The sequence below is a fragment of the Eupeodes corollae genome, chromosome 2, assembly GCF_945859685.1.
Source record: "Eupeodes corollae chromosome 2, idEupCoro1.1, whole genome shotgun sequence".
NCBI classification, from domain to species: Eukaryota; Metazoa; Arthropoda; class Insecta; order Diptera; family Syrphidae; genus Eupeodes; species Eupeodes corollae.
Genome location: NC_079148.1, coordinates 79971775 through 79992032, shown reverse-complemented (window position 1 = coordinate 79992032; position 20258 = coordinate 79971775). Strand labels below are relative to the sequence as shown.

At 26.1% G+C, this 20258-nt stretch overlaps 1 protein-coding gene across 4 annotated transcripts in view; it reads right to left on the bottom strand.

The window, feature by feature from the left end:
* Positions 1-716: 716 nt before the first annotated feature.
* Positions 717-20258, bottom strand: part of LOC129944532 (neuronal acetylcholine receptor subunit alpha-7) — a 38739-nt gene continuing 19197 nt past the window's right edge. For 3 of the 4 annotated variants that reach the window (XM_056054026.1, XM_056054025.1, XM_056054028.1), the window contains 8 exons: positions 19859-19934; positions 19412-19606; positions 18181-18267; positions 7850-7959; positions 7269-7411; positions 6961-7077; positions 5144-5279; positions 4876-5028 (listed from right to left, as the gene is read on the bottom strand). In XM_056054026.1, coding sequence (XP_055910001.1) covers positions 4876-5028; positions 5144-5279; positions 6961-7077; positions 7269-7411; positions 7850-7959; positions 18181-18267; positions 19412-19606; positions 19859-19934 — 1017 coding nt within the window. Of the gene's footprint in view, positions 4707-4875; positions 5029-5143; positions 5280-6960; positions 7078-7268; positions 7412-7849; positions 7960-18180; positions 18268-19411; positions 19607-19858; positions 19935-20258 lie in introns of those variants that run through there. The other variant, XM_056054027.1, reaches the window with a different exon arrangement.

The following is a 20258-nucleotide window of genomic DNA, read 5'->3' as shown; positions in this document are numbered from 1 at the left end:
TTTTCAATTACAATGGAATATTGGTTGATTCAAAAATCAGTTTCAACATCATCAAATGACAAATGATATGCGGAAGAATAAGTCATAAGTCAAGATTTAGCATTCGCGGCTGTAAAAACTAGGAGTTGTTTGCTACTTTTCAAGATAACACAGACTAAACATCTTAATACGAAATTCAATGAAGGTTTTTTAAAATTATCTTTTATCTATTAAAATGTTATATCATAAGAAAACCAGCCATACCTACCTATTAAATCTAAATGAAACTCAATAGTTTTCCTAGAACAAGGTCATTCCTTCAATTTAAAGATCAAACAATAGAATATTTATTTTTTTAGTTGAAGTCAAATAGAAAAATAATTCTAATTTAAACGGATTGACACACATAACTTGGAACTTGAAAAAAAAACATATCTGCAAAAATAATTGCAAGTTCATATGAGAAAATCTATATTCTTTTTCCAAACACTTCAAAACCCCTTAAAAAAGTGTTGATTTAGTTAATTTTATTTTAAATTCAATCACAATTGTTTGAGACCAATCATTTGATAACCATTTTGTCCAACACTCTCTTACATTTGCAAACCTGTCTTCACCATTACTGCTTTCATACCACACATATTAAAAAATTCAAACACAATTTTCAGTTTTCAACTAATGCAAAATTGATGAGTTTTATTTACATAGTCTTAATATTCTGAGAAAACTTAACATACTGTTAACATATTTGCGATTTTGTTGTTCTACAATGAAATTCATATAAATGTTTTACTTGTCGGTAATTAATACACCTAAATAAAGAAACAATAATCTTAAAATAAATAAGTTTTTATCATTACAAACACTTCATAGTTCCTTTCTCTCGGCTGTTTATGTTGTTCCATTTTGTCGTACATGTGTCTACGTTGCTTCTGGGATTTTTTGTTAAATAATTCAAATATATTTAACAAAAGAAAAACAGTCACTCACCGATTGCACATTATATCTCTTGAACCATAATAATTGTAGTTTAAAATAATAAATACTTTACATTCAAATTTGTATAAATTATAATGAAATCTGAATTAGAGAATTGTTTCCTCCACTCTCTCTCTTTTCCTTTTTTAAATGACTGAATGCAATTTTTCTATGACATGTTTCGTTAGTTCTTGTTACTTATTTTATTAATTGAAACCATATGTAATTCAAAAACCCTTTAAATCCTTATTTGTTTTATTTTATATTTGATTTTAAATTTCCTGTTTTGTTGATTGGTTTCCACTGTTAAATAAAACTATATGAAATAAAATAAAAATATAAAAGTATTACAGATTAAGAGTTAAAAAAAAAGATTAATAAAATTTGGCAAATTGTTGCATTGGAATATATTGAACTAAATTATCCTTTTTTTTATTATGATAAGTACATAGTGATTGCTTGTTGGCAGTTTTCTGTGTCATTTCTTATTATTTGTTGTTGATAAATTTTATAAATATGATAACCTCAGATTGTGTAGGTGTGTGTTATGGTTTTATTTCAATTTTTTTTTAAGAACATGAAGTCACAGAACTTGAGAAATTAATTTCCTCAAATTTGGTTAAAAAACATAGTGTGCTAGTTTTGTGTTCTTGAAATATTGCAACTAATGCTTATTCGTAAACTTTAGGTTATTTTCAATTTTAAGAGTATTATTGTGGTGCGATAGATGTTGGATTTGCAAGTTTTTTTTTAAATTTTAAATCATATTTCAAATACATATGTAAATATTGTTTCTTTTATTTTAAATTCAGGAAATAATAATGAACAAAATTTTCACCATTTCTGATGTATTTATTCATTTGAAATAAAAACATTTTTGTCTTTTATTATTTGAGAGCTCACTTAAAGCTACATATGTATGTATATATTTTTTTTAATTTCTCTCTCCTGAGTGTTTAAATTTCAAATACTATGTTTTGCTATGTAAAAAATGAAAACAATTATATTTTAAATACACAAAAGAAAAATAAATTAAAGAATATTTTCTTTTTTTTTTTGGAAATTAAATTTACAAAATATATTCTTAAGTGGAATATAATATCCTGTATTAAGCAAGGAAGACAATAATCTTATATTTATTTTGTTTTAAATATATGTATGTGAAATACCACCAAATCTGGGTATGTCACTTTACGTCAAAAGTACGCCCAAAAAATGTTATCTCAAGACTACAATACAACACTTTGTATAGACGCAATCGAAATTCAATAACTCTGACTTTTAAATCTGTGAGTATTCACGACTTATAATATTGATTTAGTGTATGTGTTTTTTTTTTTGTTTCATTAATTTTATTTTCAGTGACTAACAATATTTATGTCAATATGACATAATGCTTTCAACCATAACATATGTTTGATTCATTATAAAATGTTTAACGGCTGATAACATTTAATTTGATTTATTTTAGATCTTTGTTTAATTTATGTATTTAATATCTATGTTTTAAATGTTTATTAGCTCACTTCTTTAACATTATGTTATCGTCATTGTGTATTATTATTTTGTTTAACTTATGATTTATTTGTAATATATGTATTTAGCTTATGTGGTTGTACAAATATATTCGTATTTATTACTGTGAATGCATCTATAGATGTGGATTTGGGGATACAAGAAAATATATCAATGATCAAAATGCTGTTGATAGGGTTTTGATAGGATAAGAGTAAAAAGCTTCAACGTAGTTATTTTGGACATACATAACTCTTTAGGAGGAAGGACTTTTTTAGGAAAAGAAAATCTTAAGTACTCACAATAATTCTTTCATGTTACAACCGTTTTTAGATTTTTGACTAAGCTAACCTAGAGATTTTTTGCTTAAAAAAGTTTTTCGTTGCAATGAAAGGTAAAATCCTTAAATAAGGTTACGTATTTTATAAGATCATACCATTTTCGTAGATAAAATTAAAAAATATATGGTATCCGATCCATTTTGGATGTTTGTGACTGGACGTATCATTTTATTAAACAATGATAAGTGTTTTTGTGAATAAAAGGAGGTAACAAAAAGTGTGAAATTTGTATATATTTCGTTTACTTATTACTTATCAATCGTAGTTCAATATGATATTTTAAGGAAAAATAAATATCATATTGCAAATAGTTATTCAAAAAAGAGAACCGAGAGTTTGTTAAAAAAAATCTTAAGCTTAATATTCCTTTTATAGAAGAAACACTAAGACATTTTGGATATTTGATAGGATTTGAACCTTCCGGAAAATAACAGGTAACATTAATATAAACATTAGGTATTAAACGAACCAAATACAAATGTATATTTATTTAAAACAAGTTGAGACACAAATTTTGAAATTTAAGCTTAAATTCAAACGCAGTTCGCACTTCATGCTTGAAGCTTGATAAATAAATTATTCGTAAATGTAAAACGACATATTGAATCTAACTGTTTTGATTTTATTCAAAATAGAAAATGACAATAAATTTTTGTCAAAACTATATAATTTATCTTGTTTGAAATTTCAAATTTAGATCTCAAAAAAAAATATATTTAAGTGCGTGGGTTCTTATGCAGTGAATGGAGCAGTTAACATCCATTACTTTTTATATGAGGCACTCAAAATAAAACAATAATTCCTTCCAAGTTTCTTTGTCTAAGATTTGGCGTTCGAAGATTGAACGTTTTTAAAGTTGAGCTATCCACAAAAAGCCATGACCGTCACCCATCAACCGCAATTTGAACCAATGATATTATTTATTCATAACAATTTTCTATAGAAGATGTTAACTACACTACTCAATATTTTAATGATATTTGTGTTTTGTTCGTTTAATTGTTTTGTAAAATCATGCATACATTGCTTTTATTTAATTCTTTTTTGATTTTAAACTATCAAATTCCGTAGTTAAGGGTATTTGTCATTATTTTCGATTATCCCATTTTTTTGTTTTGTAAAAGTGATTTAATCCAATTTTTTAGTAAAATAATAATTTATCTACTTAATTTATGTTTATTATTTCTCATCTTCTCGGAAACACTAAATCTTAGTGTTTGCCAAAGAAATCAATGTACGTATTTAAATATTTTTATATTACTTCGTTTTAATTAAAATAGTTAACTTTTAGGCTATGTTAATTTTGTATTATATTTTTGTTTTGTTTAAATATTAATTTTTATCAATGTATTTTTGTTTTGTTTAAATGTTTATTTATTTTTGCTTATAAATACGTTTTTGTTGTTGTTTTTTTTTTGTTAAATTTGTAAATAGTTTATTTAAAAGTGTTCACTAATTGCGATTAATATTCATTTTATTTATGCATGGTTAAAATAATTATCAAAAAGCAGATAAATGATACATTTATGCAATTTTTTATAAAAAAAAAACAACAAACAGAATTTGTAATTATGTTGTAAAATTAATTATAACATTTCATTTACTTTTTAACAATTGTCCGTTATCACAGCACCAACCATGTTTTATGTGTTTTTCATCTCATTTATTCGTTATTTCGTTTAGAAAAATTAATGTAACACTTATTTTTCGTTTATTAACTTAAATAACAAACAAAATTGATGTAGATAGCTTAAATAAAACTTATATAAACTTTATTACAGAAATATATTTATGTTTATAATAACTAGGCACAATCTAATAACAAAATTTATAATTTGTCATTTGAACATTTTCCTATTATGCTTGTTTGAGATAATGGTTTTCAACTTAAAACTAATTTTAAGAATTAATTAGGAAAAGCATTGAAGAAAAAATTAGAAAAATAATTGTATTAGAATTGTAAAAAAATTAAGTATTAATAATATTATAGTCATTCGTATAAATAAGCCCATCTTTGAGTTAAATATTTTTAATATTTATTTCTTATATACGGCGCTCAAATTCAACTTACAATGAAATGTGGGGCGGAAAACAATACAGCTAATGTTGCGATAATTGTAAACAGCGTGAAAATTATAAGGCACAGGCGGTCGACTACCATTGCAGCAAATTTCCAATCACGCGTTACATCGCCGGTTTCGTCTTCCTTTTTTAACTAGAGTATTTTTTTATAAATAAAAACAAGTTCAGATAGATCAAGTAACAGACTACTTTGTGCCTTTTTTATTATGACTTATTTGACTTTTTGCTAAAAGAATCAATATTTCTACCTGATCTGTTATCCACCGAAGTTCTTTCAGAATAAGCGCAAGTTCGTATTCTGCTGATGAACTCAAACAAGTATGGGAGATAGCTTCATGGATTCTACTTTCTCCTACTGGACCTACACTTCCATCATCACCTTGTCTAGAAATTAAAGAATATATTCCAACAGAGTGTCTTTTTCAAAACATGATCTTTGTTAGGTTAATTTTGATGTTATTATAGCATTATTCACGGACCATTATGAATGTTTTCAAAAGGCAACAACTCTTAAGTCATCTCAAGTTGTGTTAACTATTTTATCTTTTCTTATATATTCTATCAAAAACATATCCTTCTGCTCTACTCATATTGATATTTCTTTAAAAAACTGTTAATTTCCCAACCCGTCTGTCGATTTGTCTTGCTTAAAAGGTTTGTAGGAATTCGTGTATTGTCAAAAAAGTTGTTAGTTGAATTATTCTAAAAGATTTAAAAAGTTAAAAACAGTAATTTCTATTTTTGTTAACGAGATTTTTAGTCGAAATACAATTTCTCCCAAACAAATACAAATTGGATTAATGAAGCTAATTATTTTAGGTTTTTATATTTTGTAAAAAAAAACTGTTATTTTTCTTTTCTCTCAAATTTTTACCGAATGTTGAAAACAATATTTTTTGAAAAAAAAAAAATAGTTTGAAGTCATAATCTCAAAATTTTGAAAAGATATTTGTCGAAAATCATTTTTTACTGAGTTTTAGTAGTGTTTTTTTACGTCTTTATTCTTATTAAAAAAAACTATCTATTCGAGATGTAAAGTAATCTAGGTGACAAATATTTTTTCAGTTTTTTTGATTTAGAATCAAACCGTTAATTTTAAATTTTTTCCAAAAATAAACTTGTTTGATATCGCGTTACAATATACAATACAAAATTTAATTCAAGTCGCTATAGCTTCATTGGTTCGTGAGATATTTTGGGTTAACAAAAATGGTCACTTTGTTTTTAAATTGCTATTGCAAATTTTTTTTTACATTATTATCTGTAAAATAAAATGTATTTGAAGTCGTTATCTTCACTGGTTCTAAAGATGTGGGCGACGAAAAAAACTTCCCGAACATACGAATGTACGGACACACGCGCGCACAGGCATCTCTCTAAAAATCTTTTATTTCGACTCTAATGACCTTGAAATTCGACAAATCGGGCCGATTACAATATCTTCCTATGGGAAGTTAATAAGCATGTATAAAGTTTAAGTTTCACTCCCTGAAACACTATATAAGAGCTTTTGCCTATTAATACAGATAATTGGAGAAATGTCTTTATCAAAGGTTTTTTTATAATAGAAAAATTTAATTAATCACAAGCAGTAGAAAAGAATGAAAACTTGAAATTATTTTTTTTTTTTAAATGAGTTTCGACAGTTCACTAGTGAAATACCCTACTCAAATTTTGGTTTAAATTTCGATTTAATGGTTTTTAAAAGTCTTAAGTTGTTGATTGTAACCTATACAACAGAAAAGCTTTCAGAACTTAAAAAAAAGTACTTGTTAATTACTTGAAAATACTACTCAAATACTTAAGACATACATTTTAAAATACTTATACTCCGCAAATGCTTGAATTACTAAAAGACCGGTATCGGTACTTCCACTTGAAATCTTACATGTATATCTGAGCACAAGACATATTCGCTTATTTTCATCTGAACAACTTGAATGTTCCTTACCTTACATTCTTAGTTAGAAAATTTAAATCATACAAGGAAATTGATGACATGATACAAATCATGATTGTTATGTTTAATTAAGTTTTGTATATAGTAATACCCTTTTTACCATACCTATATACAGCTCGGTAGTAAGCCTGTTGGTGTGGTATCGTAGCACTGGAACATCTGTGATTGCAACGGAAATCATCATCGATATCCAAAACATTGGCCAGCAAAGATTTTGAGGATCTAGAATAAACATTATCAAATTAAGAACAAAATAACTTTTATGTTATAAATCATCAAATACGATATTAAATAAAAAATTATATAACAATACTCCAACCAATCTAAATCAACATATGTATGAACATAAGATCACATCTGGGCATTTTAGTCAATATGTGGCACACGATCATGTTGGCTGTTTTAATGATTACCTTTCCTTAAGTTCAACATTTTGCATTTGTTGTTTTTTATCTGAAGACGAGCTCGACGGAGGCGGTGGACATTCGTAACCCACTTGTCCCGGTCTTTGCATTCGTAATATACAAGGCAACCAATAGAGGAATATAACTCGAATCTATGAAGGAGATTTGATTTTAAGTATATTTTTGTATAGATTTCAATATTTATTCAAAATGCTACATTCATACAGGCGTGTTTGTAGACTTTTCAAAGCATGCATTTAAAAGGTTAGATTATAGGACAAATTCAAATTCATAATGAAAAATTAAATAGTTTTCTTTTTATTTACTATATTAGAATAGTAATTTAATTATGCAATTAATCCCATTGAATTATACTGCTTTACGTGTTTTGTTTGTTTGCTAAAGTGTGTGTGTTTTTTTTTAAATATTTCTAATAAGTAATACTATGTTTTGTGAATAGATAATTTTACTAAATATCTCTAAGTAAGTATAAACAGTTTTGGTTGGCTGATATAAGCTTTTGTTTTTTTTGTATGTAATGGTGGTGTGAATTTTAGTAGTTTTGTTATGTGATATATTTTTTATATTACCCATTCACTCATTTCATGCGTATCTGGATTTCTATGATGATAATTGAGGATAAGTATGGTTGACACAACTGATGAGGCCACCATAAACATAATGCAATTGAAATAAGTTCCTAGAAGGACACAAAAATTACACAAAATTGTACAATTTGGATTTCTCTATATGGCTTATTGGTTTTCTCTTTGATGTATTTATTGTTTTCATTCATCTTTATATATAAGCTTAAATAATACTATTGCCTTGCAGTTATGATTTTTCGAAGTAAAGATGTCCCTTTTGTTTGTTCGAAAATGAATTTACTTATAATAACTTGACCTAAATTACAAACATTCTAACTTAACGCCTATTTTTCAAATTTCTTAAAATGTATTGATGTTTGAGTAAAATATATGCAAAAGAATATAATATACAAACGTATGTATGGATGTACTTAAATTCTTTATTTGAGCATTCATAAATTATCGATATGATATACATGTTTCATTTTAAATCTCTAATTTCACATACATAATTTTACATATGAAGACATTCATTTTCAAATAGACCTAATTTTGTAAATGTTTATAGAATACTTTTCATTATTTTTAAAAATAATTTTTAAACAGAATTCCAAATCAATTACTCTCATTACTAGATTCTATTTCATTAACTTTCCTTCTTCGATTCCTATATTATTAGTATTAAATATATTTTTAATTGTTTAACAAAATATTAAAAAGGAAGATTATGTGTTCATTCCTTAAATGCGGTCAAAAGATATTTAAACTGTTGGAGCCATCATACCTACTGAATAAATTCAACGTGTTGATTAAGGCAACAATAACTATATCTTAAAACAAATTGGTTGAAAAGAATAACTTCTTAGAGCCAAATTTTTAAAGCGTTTTTTTTTTTTTTTTTTATTGAAACGACACAACCCTTCATACAATTTCCGGATAGAAAAACAGTTTAAATACAAATAAAAGATTACTTACGTCCTTGAGTTAAATTTATTGCTGTAAAATATATGACTTTTTTATGTTAGACTTTAGCAGGGTCATTGCACCATGAAAACATAAAGAGTCTTAAAAATTCTTAATCGCATTGTTAAGGATATGAACAAATCAACTTGCTATGGTTACAAAAAAGGGATATATTTTTAAATAACTAGCGGAATCAGTACTTTGAAACTATTTAAGAAACTTGTAGACTAACCATGTTTTAGAATCATACAAAAGAAACATATATCAAATGACATCTTGACATTGGATTCGTTAGCGTAAGCTGACTGTACTTGAAGCGCATTTTAAATTAAGTAAAATGATTTTAAACATTTAAAAGATTGTAAAAAATTTGTGTAGGTTTTTGAATAAATGTAAACTATTTCAAATACAAAATTTGAATTCGAAAACTTTAATTTTTTGTTCATCAACGATTTATAAACACGAATTCAAAAAAATAGTTAGTCGTAGTTGGCTCAGGGAAAGATATAAATTTTCCATAAATTGCTCTTCATTTTTTATTCCATCACTTAAAATTTTCCATTTAATCATCACTTAAGCTTTAAATTATGCTCGAACATCCCTGTATTGCCATACATAAACATTATGAAGTAGCTATCAAGTTTTGGCGATCAATATTTACGGCATTGATAGGAACCCAGGAAATGTGCTTTAATATTTTTAGTTTTATAATAAAATCTTTGTTGCTCTTAGAATAACCTGTTCTTTTTAACCAATTTCTTTGTTTTTAAAAATTGAATTTAAATTTGTCTAAACGTATGTATCAATTATTATTATTGTATGTATATATACATAAATTCATATGCATGTCTATCAAAAATACCTACGCACTACGAATATATATTTGTATATTTAGTTATTTTATCAAAATTTTCAAACATCTATGACAAAGTAAAGAATTAAAAAAATACTAATATACAAATTCTGTTTTTATATTAAATTTATTAAGAAAAAAAAGAATAAAATCTACAATGACGAATAATTCTTTTTGTTTATTTTCTTTCGTTCTCTTGAATTTTTAAAGAATTATAAGTTTTTTTCTTTAGGAAAAACATGACTTCAATGAAGTAGGTATTTATGGATGTTTCTATATTTAAGAGAAAAAAATGTTTTAACTTTTACTTAATATTCTCTTTTTGTATATATTTTATTTATGCATACATTTTAAATTAAGTGTTCGTATCAAAAAGTAATAACATATATAAAATCTCTATAAACTGTATGGTTTTGTTTTTTTTTGTCATATTTAATCTAATAATATACATAATTGATTGTTCATATTTATCAAAAATATTTACATTTTAAAAATGGTTAAACATAACATAGCATAGGTCCTAAAATAATGTTGGCTTGAAATATATCAACTAAAGTTATGTTTAAATTATGAGTATGAACTTGCGGTTAGCTTTTTTGGCCTTTTTCCGCTTAAGCTTAAAAATACTTACATTTGTATGTGTAGGTATGTGTGTATAGTTATATAAATATCAGTTGATTTTTTCTGAATAATTTAAAGAAAACATTTCCATCTTGAAAAACAAAAAAAAAAACAAACATTTTTGAAAAGAAATAGGTCACGCGGGAAGAATATATTAAACTTTTTGTTTTACCAACTTTTAATTTTAAAAGGAAAAATGAATTGGTTTTGTTTTATGTATTTAGATAATAGTATTACAATTTTAAAGTATATTTTATTTCAAAAAAAATAACATTAGATAATAAACTTTGGCTTTGAAGAAAAATGTGTATATTAGTTTTGTCATCCCTATTTATCAATTTGTTCTAATAGTGATCAATATTTCTTAAAAAATAAATGGACGCTGTCAATTCTCATCGCTATAACCAAATATTATGTATTTGCTTTTATTTACTTAAAAAAGATATTGACTTGAAATAAACTTAATTTTAACAAAGCATTGTGAAATCGCACGTAAAAGTACGGCTTATGGTTTTATTTAAGGCAATGTTTATGAGCCTTAATAGTACGAGTAGAAACTGGCAATCAAACTCTTGCTGGTTTTTCTTTGATTGAAAATTGATACAAATAAGAAAAATTCTGAAATGTAAACAAAAAATAATTTCGGAACAACAAAATGGGTCATCCTTTGTAATGAGAAGTTACTTGTAGATATGTATGTATGCCTTATGGGCTGTTTAAGTTTTTGAAGATACACTTTTCATATTGTTTCTTTTTTATTTATAAGATTAACTTAACAGGAACTCTGTAATGAGAAGTTTATGCCTTATGGGCTAATTTAAGTTTTTGAATGTATCTTTTTATTTATTAGATTAACGTGGCAGGAACACGCAGCGCTATTAAAACTTTAGAAAAGAATCGGGGGAAGAAACGTAGATGTTAAGCGAGCTACTCTCGACTTGATCTTTGTTAAGACGATCTAGGAAACTACAAAGTCTAAACATGAGATTCAAATAATCTTTTTAAACGAAACTTTGAAACTGCAAAGCCAGAAATTAAGATGACCATTGTCATAATATTTTTTTTTTATTTTTTTCATAATTTAAAAAGATTTTGTATATATGTATGTAACCTTACGAATACATATATGTATATTATTATTAAAGTCTTAAATATTATTTTGAATATTTATGAAATCATAATTCATCATTATTATGAGCGGTTCAGCAGCCGAAACAATGGAACATTTTTGTATTTTGATTTCATTTTTGTAACGTATAAATAATATTAAATATTAACATACAAACCTGTTTCCAACCTTTGTTCTGTCTATAGTACCAAAGTGTTCAGCAACATTTTAAAGTTATTATTACAAAAATATAATAATTATGTATATAATTACTTTCTAAAAAAACTATTTAATTAAATACTTTCGACTACTAGATGAAGTATTTAGTCGACGATTTTTTTCTATATTCATAAAAGTTTGTATTGTGTTATGTGTGTGCGGTTAAGTTTATTGATGTGAAGTAGTAAGCTGTAGGTGTATTGTAGGTTACGAATTGAAAAAAAAGCAATAAAAAAAAAATAAAAAGGATTTGTTATGCTATTTTGTGATTATAAATGATAAAATACAAACCACGTAATCTGGCACAAATCCTTTTTGCTTAAAGTTAATTTTTTAGTATTTTTGTTTTTACAAATATTTAGTTTTATACTTGATTCGAATATAATATTTAAAATCTGATGTCCTGCTAGATTGAAGTAAGCAATATAAAATAGTTCAAGGAAACAAAAGATGGTCCTGATTCAATAGTAAAATCTCAAAATACTTCAAATTATAAAAGATTTTGTTTAAATTTTTTCATTACCATACATATGAATGAATAGTTTGACTTGGCAAATTAGACAGTTAAAACTCTGGTTTCTTTTCTTGATCATCCAGTAGAACTCTGATCCAAAAATCCGATCTGGTTGACAAACATTTCTAACGGAAGGAACTCTATTGAATTTCGTCCTCATTTTCGTTTTTCGTTACATTCTCTTTAGCATTTCATCGTTTTTTTGTACAAACAAAAGAGTTTTAGGATATTATCCACATGAGCAACCATAAAAAACTATTTTAACTTTTCAACAACAATTGTTGAAACCACTTTTACATTCAAGTACTTGCTCATATAAATAAGATTAATCGAAGCAAAATTTTAGAAAATTAACAGATCTACAATGCTAACCCCACGAATTTTTTTATGAGCCGAAACCGGAGTTTCCAACACAATACCTGGAATCTATTCTGTCGTGCAATGCGACTTTTTGTTGTATGTTCATATCGTGATGTCTCCAACGTCTGTGCAAATATTTTCAAGTTATTCCGAAGTGAAACTGATATTTTAAATGCACAAAAATATACATATATGTATGTACATATGTATGTTAATTGACCTTCAAATAAAAATATTAATTTAAGTAGATAAGTTGTATTTTTTCTCCTGAATAGGTAAGATATTGCCATTAAGTATTTGATTATTTTAAAATGTTTTATTACATTCATCGATTTTTTAGCCAAAGTTTATTAAATACAAGTAAGATGCACAAATTTAGTTTATTCAAAATTCATAGTTAGTTGTATTTCATATAGTGTTGGTTACAAATAAAATTTGTATAGATTAGATTAAAATATTCATCAAGTAATACTTTTAACAAAACAGACCAATTTTGTATTTGGTATTTTCAAATTCAAATGTATATGTTTATATGATTAAAAGAACACTGGGGAAGGTTCTACTGAATTGTTTTCTTTAAAGTATAAAAGAATTTCACAACATTTTGACCACTACTACTTTTTTTTATAACTTTCAAGCCAAACAAAATTAAAAAAAAAAACAAAACCTTTTCCAACATATTATGAGTATTATAGTTTATTGATTAAAATTATGAAGGTAATGATATGTGATTTGATATTAATGTTTTGATTCTGCATAACAAATTTGATAATTTTCAAATTATGTGTTTTAAAGTAGTTTTTTTTAGAAACTTAGGGCTCAATTTAAATGTAACAAATTATTGATAACCCCTAAAACACGAATGACTTATCTTTCAAAAAAAAAAAATTAAAAAAAAACCGTACTCTTAAAAGAAAACAATGAATTAAAATATTTTTTTCGGCTAACGAATTTTACTAAGAAACAAAATTTAAATCAAAAACTTTTGTGAATAAGCAAAATGACTTGAAAACCGCTCTTTAAAAATGTCTATCTATTAGAAAATTCCTTTGTGAGGTGTCATTTGAAACATATATAATATTGATTCAATACACCTATTACGTTGTCGTGAATTTTGATGTCTCCATAACGTATTTTCTGCATTATGCGGGGCCAAACAGTTTTCAATCTTACTTATTTGTATTATTTATTTGTGTAGTCATTTAAGGCTTAAAGAAATTCTATTAACTCTGAAAAGAATTATTATAGTTTTGTCAACAATAGTTTAAAGACAAATTGCCTTTGAGCGACCAAAATATACTTCAGATTCTCGTATACATATTTACAAAAGAGCTTGTTCTCAACACTCTTCGAAAATAATTTAAAACATATTTGATTTTGAGAAATGAAGTAAAATGAAAAAAGAAAATAACAAAGTAGCATAGGAGCAAAAATATGAGTTTTTTGTTTCGAACAATGTGATAGCATTTAAAATTATTAGCAAGTGAAGTGAAAATAGCAAAATTGAGTTGAATGTTTTCTTCTCCTCGCTCACCTCGAGGATAATATCTGTTTTTTTTTATAAAAATGATTTAAAATTAATGAAAAGATTATTAGCAAATAAAACAAACGAAAAAAGATAGAGCGAAATGCGATTAAAAAAAATAAGTGCATATGCATTCCTTATTCTTATCTAAGTTTGTCAAAAAAAAAGTTTGACCTCCTTAAACTTATTTATATAGACACCCTGCTTGTAATTTTCTTTTTTTAAATCAGTTCTTCCAAGAAATAATTTTACATCATTACGTTATTGATTTTATTTCGCTTACTCTTTCCCAATAATAAAACAAATTGCTCGAGTTTCAAAACGCTTCGGTTTTAATAACGTTAAGAAACGAACGAAAATTTATAATATTTTGTGGTTTCAATTGTTTTCCCTGAGCTAAGGACAGTGTTAAATATATGTACATATATACGAGTAGATCTAAAGCCAGAGTCATAAAGAGCACGAAATTTTACTGGTACCAGAACATTTAAAAGTCTGCGATAATAATAATTGTGAACATTTTTGAAAATTTTCGTTCTGCACACCTTATAATTGAGAACTACCAGATAAAAATTCAAGGTTTTTTAAAAACTTTATAGTAAAATCTGCTAACGTCGTGGGATATTTGCGACATCTTTTGTTAAAAGGTTAAATAAAATGTATGACATATTATTAGCTTATGTTTGACTGTTAACAGTCGAACTGTTTGTTCCTGAACACCAATTATTTTTAATAATTATGATTTAAAATCATGAAAATAATATTTTTATTTTTAAAATCATAAAATGAAAATAAAAATAAAAATGAACCAGCATAGTGTTCAATTTATTTTTTGAGTTGCTGTGTGCCGTATGTTCAATTTTAAAAAGAAGAATCAGATGTTTCCACAACGCTGTTTAACCTCTTATTGATAGGATGTTTCGATATAACAAAGTGATCTACGATATGATTGAGGTTTATATTTCAAACCATTTCTGATTGACAGAACTCATGTTCTATTCATAAAAGGCTGTTCGTTCTTTGCTTATGAATTCACTAAGACATATTTATTTCAAAACGATAACGTAATATCAACTTATCAAGTTTAAAAAATATATACTAGGTATATTGTGCATACGTGGCATTATGGTTAGTGCGTTGGACTGTCTTGCCAGAGGTCTTGGCTTCGATCCCTGCCTGTGCCATCTAACGCTTTTTTCCACCGGTACTGCCTCTTGCGAGAAATTGGCAAATTTTCCAAGAGTAATTCATCTCATAAGAAGTGCTTTCTTAAGTTAGCCGTTAGGATTCGTCTTAAAACTGTAGGTCCCCTCCATCCCTGACAACAGTACTAGCACACAGGAAAGGTTGAGAGTTGTAAGTCACTAGGCCCTAGATCTCAACGAACTGTTGCACCACCCAATCTATTTATTTATATTGTGCATACGAGTAGATATGTACACATAATGTATATTATTTATGTATTGGGATAGATCAATTTATCATTTTTGTCACTGTCATTATAAGAAAGGGCTACAAGTTCTTTTTTCGGTCATATTCGGCCAGCTAATGCGTTGATATCATAAAAGAAGTTTGACCAAATTCTAAGTCAAATCTGTCGCTGCCTCTTTACTATTTTTTTTTTTTTCAATTATTTATGAATGAAATATTTTTTATGTTTTTAATTTAGCTGGCATTTCGACAGCATACATTTTTTTTATTTGAATGGTGTTGGGGGAATTGAAAGTTTTTGTCAAAATTATTTTTCAGAAGCGTTGCAAATCATAATAATGAGTTTAATTAAATAAATATAGAAGACACAATGGAAAGCTTTTCTTATGGAATCTATATGAAAAAACTATTACGCGACATATCAACAATTTGAAACGATTTCCTTAAACTGAGCCCTTAGTTTCCCTATAGATTTGTAATTTTAACATATATTTTTTTATATATGCGGACAATGAAGGCATAATTTACGCGTCTAATAATTTTGTGTTCAACCAATTATCCGCAATCATCATAAGAGGCTAAAAATCGAGAATATTTTTCCTTTTTAATGAATTATTTTATTTGATTATTTTGTGTGCCATTTGTTGAATATTGAATGAATTTTTTGATTTTTATTAATCATTAAAGGGCGGGAAATAAATTTTGAGTAAGCTTTTTTATGTAGGATTCTTGGGGAGAATAAATTAACACTACAAACGAAATTTCGGCATAAATGAATTATGTTGATATCGCGTGTATATATTTGATATCATATAGAGCTATGAAAGTAAATGTTGCAGGTGCTATGTAAGTTATATATATGGGCAAAGCTTACGAGTAAGTTTTATTAATTTTTTAAATTTCAAATTTTGTAGGTATGTTAATTTTTAATAGGTGGTATATACAGTAAAAATATTTTTTTTAATGGAAAAGAAAACTTTAATTGAAAAATTAAGTTAACTATACGAGTATGCAAGGAAATTGAAAATAAAACATTAAAATGATGCATTCCGGCTAGGTCTCTACTATTTGTTAATGATAATTAAAACAGGTGATTATAATTTATATATTGGAGGGCAAATGTACAGTATGTAATGTATATATGTCAAAAATATTTACATTTTATTTATTTACCTTATATCGTCATTTTTTATTATATGTTAAATTATTCTTAACAAATTATTTTTGTATTTTGTGTATAATACCATTTTTATATAATTCATAAAGTTTTAATTTAAAAAAAAATTAAATGCGAACAAATTGTATGAATTAAATTAACAAATATTATGTTAAAAACAAATTTAAAATAATGTGAACCGATGCAAGAGAAAAGTGATTAGTTTGTCAAAGATTTAAATAATTCACCAGTTTTAAAAAATTTTAAATCACATAAATTAATAAATTTTGAACGTGTATTATACATTTGTTAATTCAAAAATCATAAAATAGCATCAGTGCCGTAAATTATACGTTCTCTCTTACAAACAAATTGTATTGCAACATATGAATTGAAATGAAGTTACATATTTATAAACCGTCGCGTCTTTTAGAATGGAAAAGCAATGTATTATGTAATTGAAAATTAAGCTGAGTTAGGTGTTTGTAAATGCTAACGCATTCTGAAATCTGTCAAGTCAATTTTAAAATAATGTTTTAATAGATATGATTTTTATACATACATTTAAAATTAAAACAAAAATAAAAAATCCGTTTCAAGCGAAGATTCTGATTTTTTTTTATAATTTTCATAAAAAATCAATTGAAGAATGATCACGCTACAAATATATCAATCGATGTTTAAAGTTGAATAATTGCAAACGGTACTGGATACGTTACTTAATAGTTCTAAAATAAATTAATAATTCGTAAATTTTTGGGGATTGCATAGTGCTTCTTTGTGAGCTTAAAACAATATATTTATTTATTGTCGGATAGCCAGAACTTTACTTACATAGATAAATTATAATAAAAGCTCAAATAATTTCTTATTGGAATATGAAATTGAAAATTAACATAATAATGTTATTTGTTTAACTTTATAAAATATTAGAAAAATACAATATTGACAGCACTGATGAAATTTAAAAAAAAAGCTGTAATAGAATTATCAAACTACACTATCTATATAAAGATGTATCTTAAATAATTTGTCAAAAATATGTCTTTTCCTTTTAATGGCGAAACCTAACTTAACTTTTTTTTAATTTTAGACTTAGAGGGTAGTAGCTTTTTTGGGTAAAAAGTAGTATTTAAGTTCCTTTGTATGTTTAGAAAAATACAATATTGTATAATAATTTTAATGGATTTCGATGTTTGCGATTTATATAAAGTTATGAAGTGTTTGAATGAAATGCCAATGGTTAAACATGTTTTTTAATAAAAATGTATATATTGTGTATACCATTCTTTTTAGTTTTTTTGATTAAATTTTCTTTTTTTTATGAAAAGAAAAATATTACAATTAAAATAAAATAAATTATAAATTAAATCAAGGTGGTTGTGATTTTTAAGTGAACTCGTGAAAAATAAATGAGTGAGTAAAATCAAATTGTTTTATTTATATTTTTTTTCCAAGAAAGTCATATGAATAGTGAATAATATTAATTTTAAATCAAAATATAAGAAAATAATTGGAAATTATTGTTAACAAAAAATACAAACTTAAATAAAAGTTGAGAAGCAATAAAGCCCTACAACTTACCTAGTAGAGGCACTGCATCAGATGTGGCTGGCATTGTTTCAGCCACCATATTAAGGAAGACTGTCAGTGACAACAAAATTGTTACTCCTATAAAATTGAATTATTGATTTTATTATTATTTTGCAACAACAAATATTTATTTTGACGATAATATTTAAAACTCAACGCTCACATTTAAGAATTAAACGGACCATACAACATTAAAGTCTATTAACAAAAACAAATTTGAAATCAAATAAATTCACCAAAAAATTACCTTGAAACTTAGATTTAGTTGACATGCAATAAAAAACTACTACCATATTTCTGCGTAGAACCTTGTTTGTACTTTTTGTTTCTTAATAATGCTTTGGGTTACGGTTTTGCTCATTCAGCTATTTGGAAATGGTGCAGAGAAGGGCTTCTAAATATGCATTATAATTTATTATTTCGAGCATGAGGAAGGTACTTATTTATATTTTACTATAGGATGTTTCTAAACATACATAATATTTCTATAAAGTTTTGAAATATTTGCAAAATTTTAAAAGTCTTCTACATTTACACTTAGTAAAATTTATTTGAGAGGTCAGAAAACTCAAACGGATCCAATTCAAAGTACATAGGCCGTTGATCAAACGCATATTGATGAAAAGAGATCGAGGGTAAGATTCGAATCCCATTTAAGTCACAAAATACCAAGCTTTAAAAACTGCTCTGACTTCTTACCAGCTACTTAAAGTAAATCCCATATGACCAACAATATAAGGAATAGTTTAGAAAGTCCTAATAGATCTCTTTGGCTAGAGAAGAATATTGGTAGCACTTTTTGTACGACCATGTCATAGGAATAAAAGATATTGAGGAATGGAAAGTCTTTTAAAATTGTACACTTTTTTGACTTCAATGAATAATTATCAACGGATAGAAACATTAACATGTCCTCCGATAATTTGAGGTGTCCATTTCAAGTTTATTTCAGCGATATATTTTTTTTTCAATTATTTTTATTTTATATTGAATTTTATATTTATTCAAAAATAAAAAAAAAATCACCTTTGATTTTCTTAGTGATTTAGCGTAAATAGCTATTTTTTGTTGTTTAAAATTAAATAAAACACTACAACAACATTTTTTATAATCATTTCATTGATATTTAAAGATAGAATATTTAATGTTTGGTTATTTTAATTAAAACGTTTTACGACCATTTAAATTGATGCAGACATAAGGAAAATGAATTCCGACTTACCGAGTGAGAGCTTCTCACCAGAATCTGGTGGCAGTGTAAAACCTAGAAGTGCCATTGAAGCAATAAGTACACACGGCACAATTAAATTGAAAAAATAGTAAAGAGTTTTGCGTCGAATCAATATGGCGAATGTTATGTCAATATAAGGTTCTGGGCAGCAATTATAGTAGATTTCATTTCGTTTTCCTGGCACACCTGTAGGTATAATATACAAAAAAAGAAGGACATAAATGAAGTATTGTTTTAATTTATAATTGAGTTTTTATAAGTATATGTACTGTATTAATACAGTTATTATTTATTTTTAAATTTTATCTTACCGTTAATATTATTTTAGTTATTCATTTAAAAAAAATGTTTTCCATGCGTTGATGTTATTATTATATTTTGAAAGATTTTGAGTCTTTTTGATATTTTGTACATGATACCTTAATATTTTCCTCTTACCTAAAAGATCCCATTCGCCGTTTGTAATGAAACTGGATATATCGCCTCCAGCTTCATCCTGTAGCTGTAAGTCCAGCTGAAAATGTTGTATATCGATTAATTTTTGTACTATACATATGTACATAAATATGTATATTAGTGTGACCGCAACTCCCGAAGAAATTTTTTTTTGTCGAATTCGTTACGGGGGAACCCCATAAAATGATCAGCCTTTGCAGATTTTTAGCTAGACAAAATTTCAGCTCGATTCGATAACGCTAAATGCTGCCGACACGTGCTCAAAGTTTCAAAAAACTCTTTTTTCTCTGTTTTGCGAAGTAAACTAGCCCTAGCTCCCAAACAACTGTCCCTATTCTCATTATTTATACAGGGTGTCCCGTAAGTAATGGATAACCCTGAA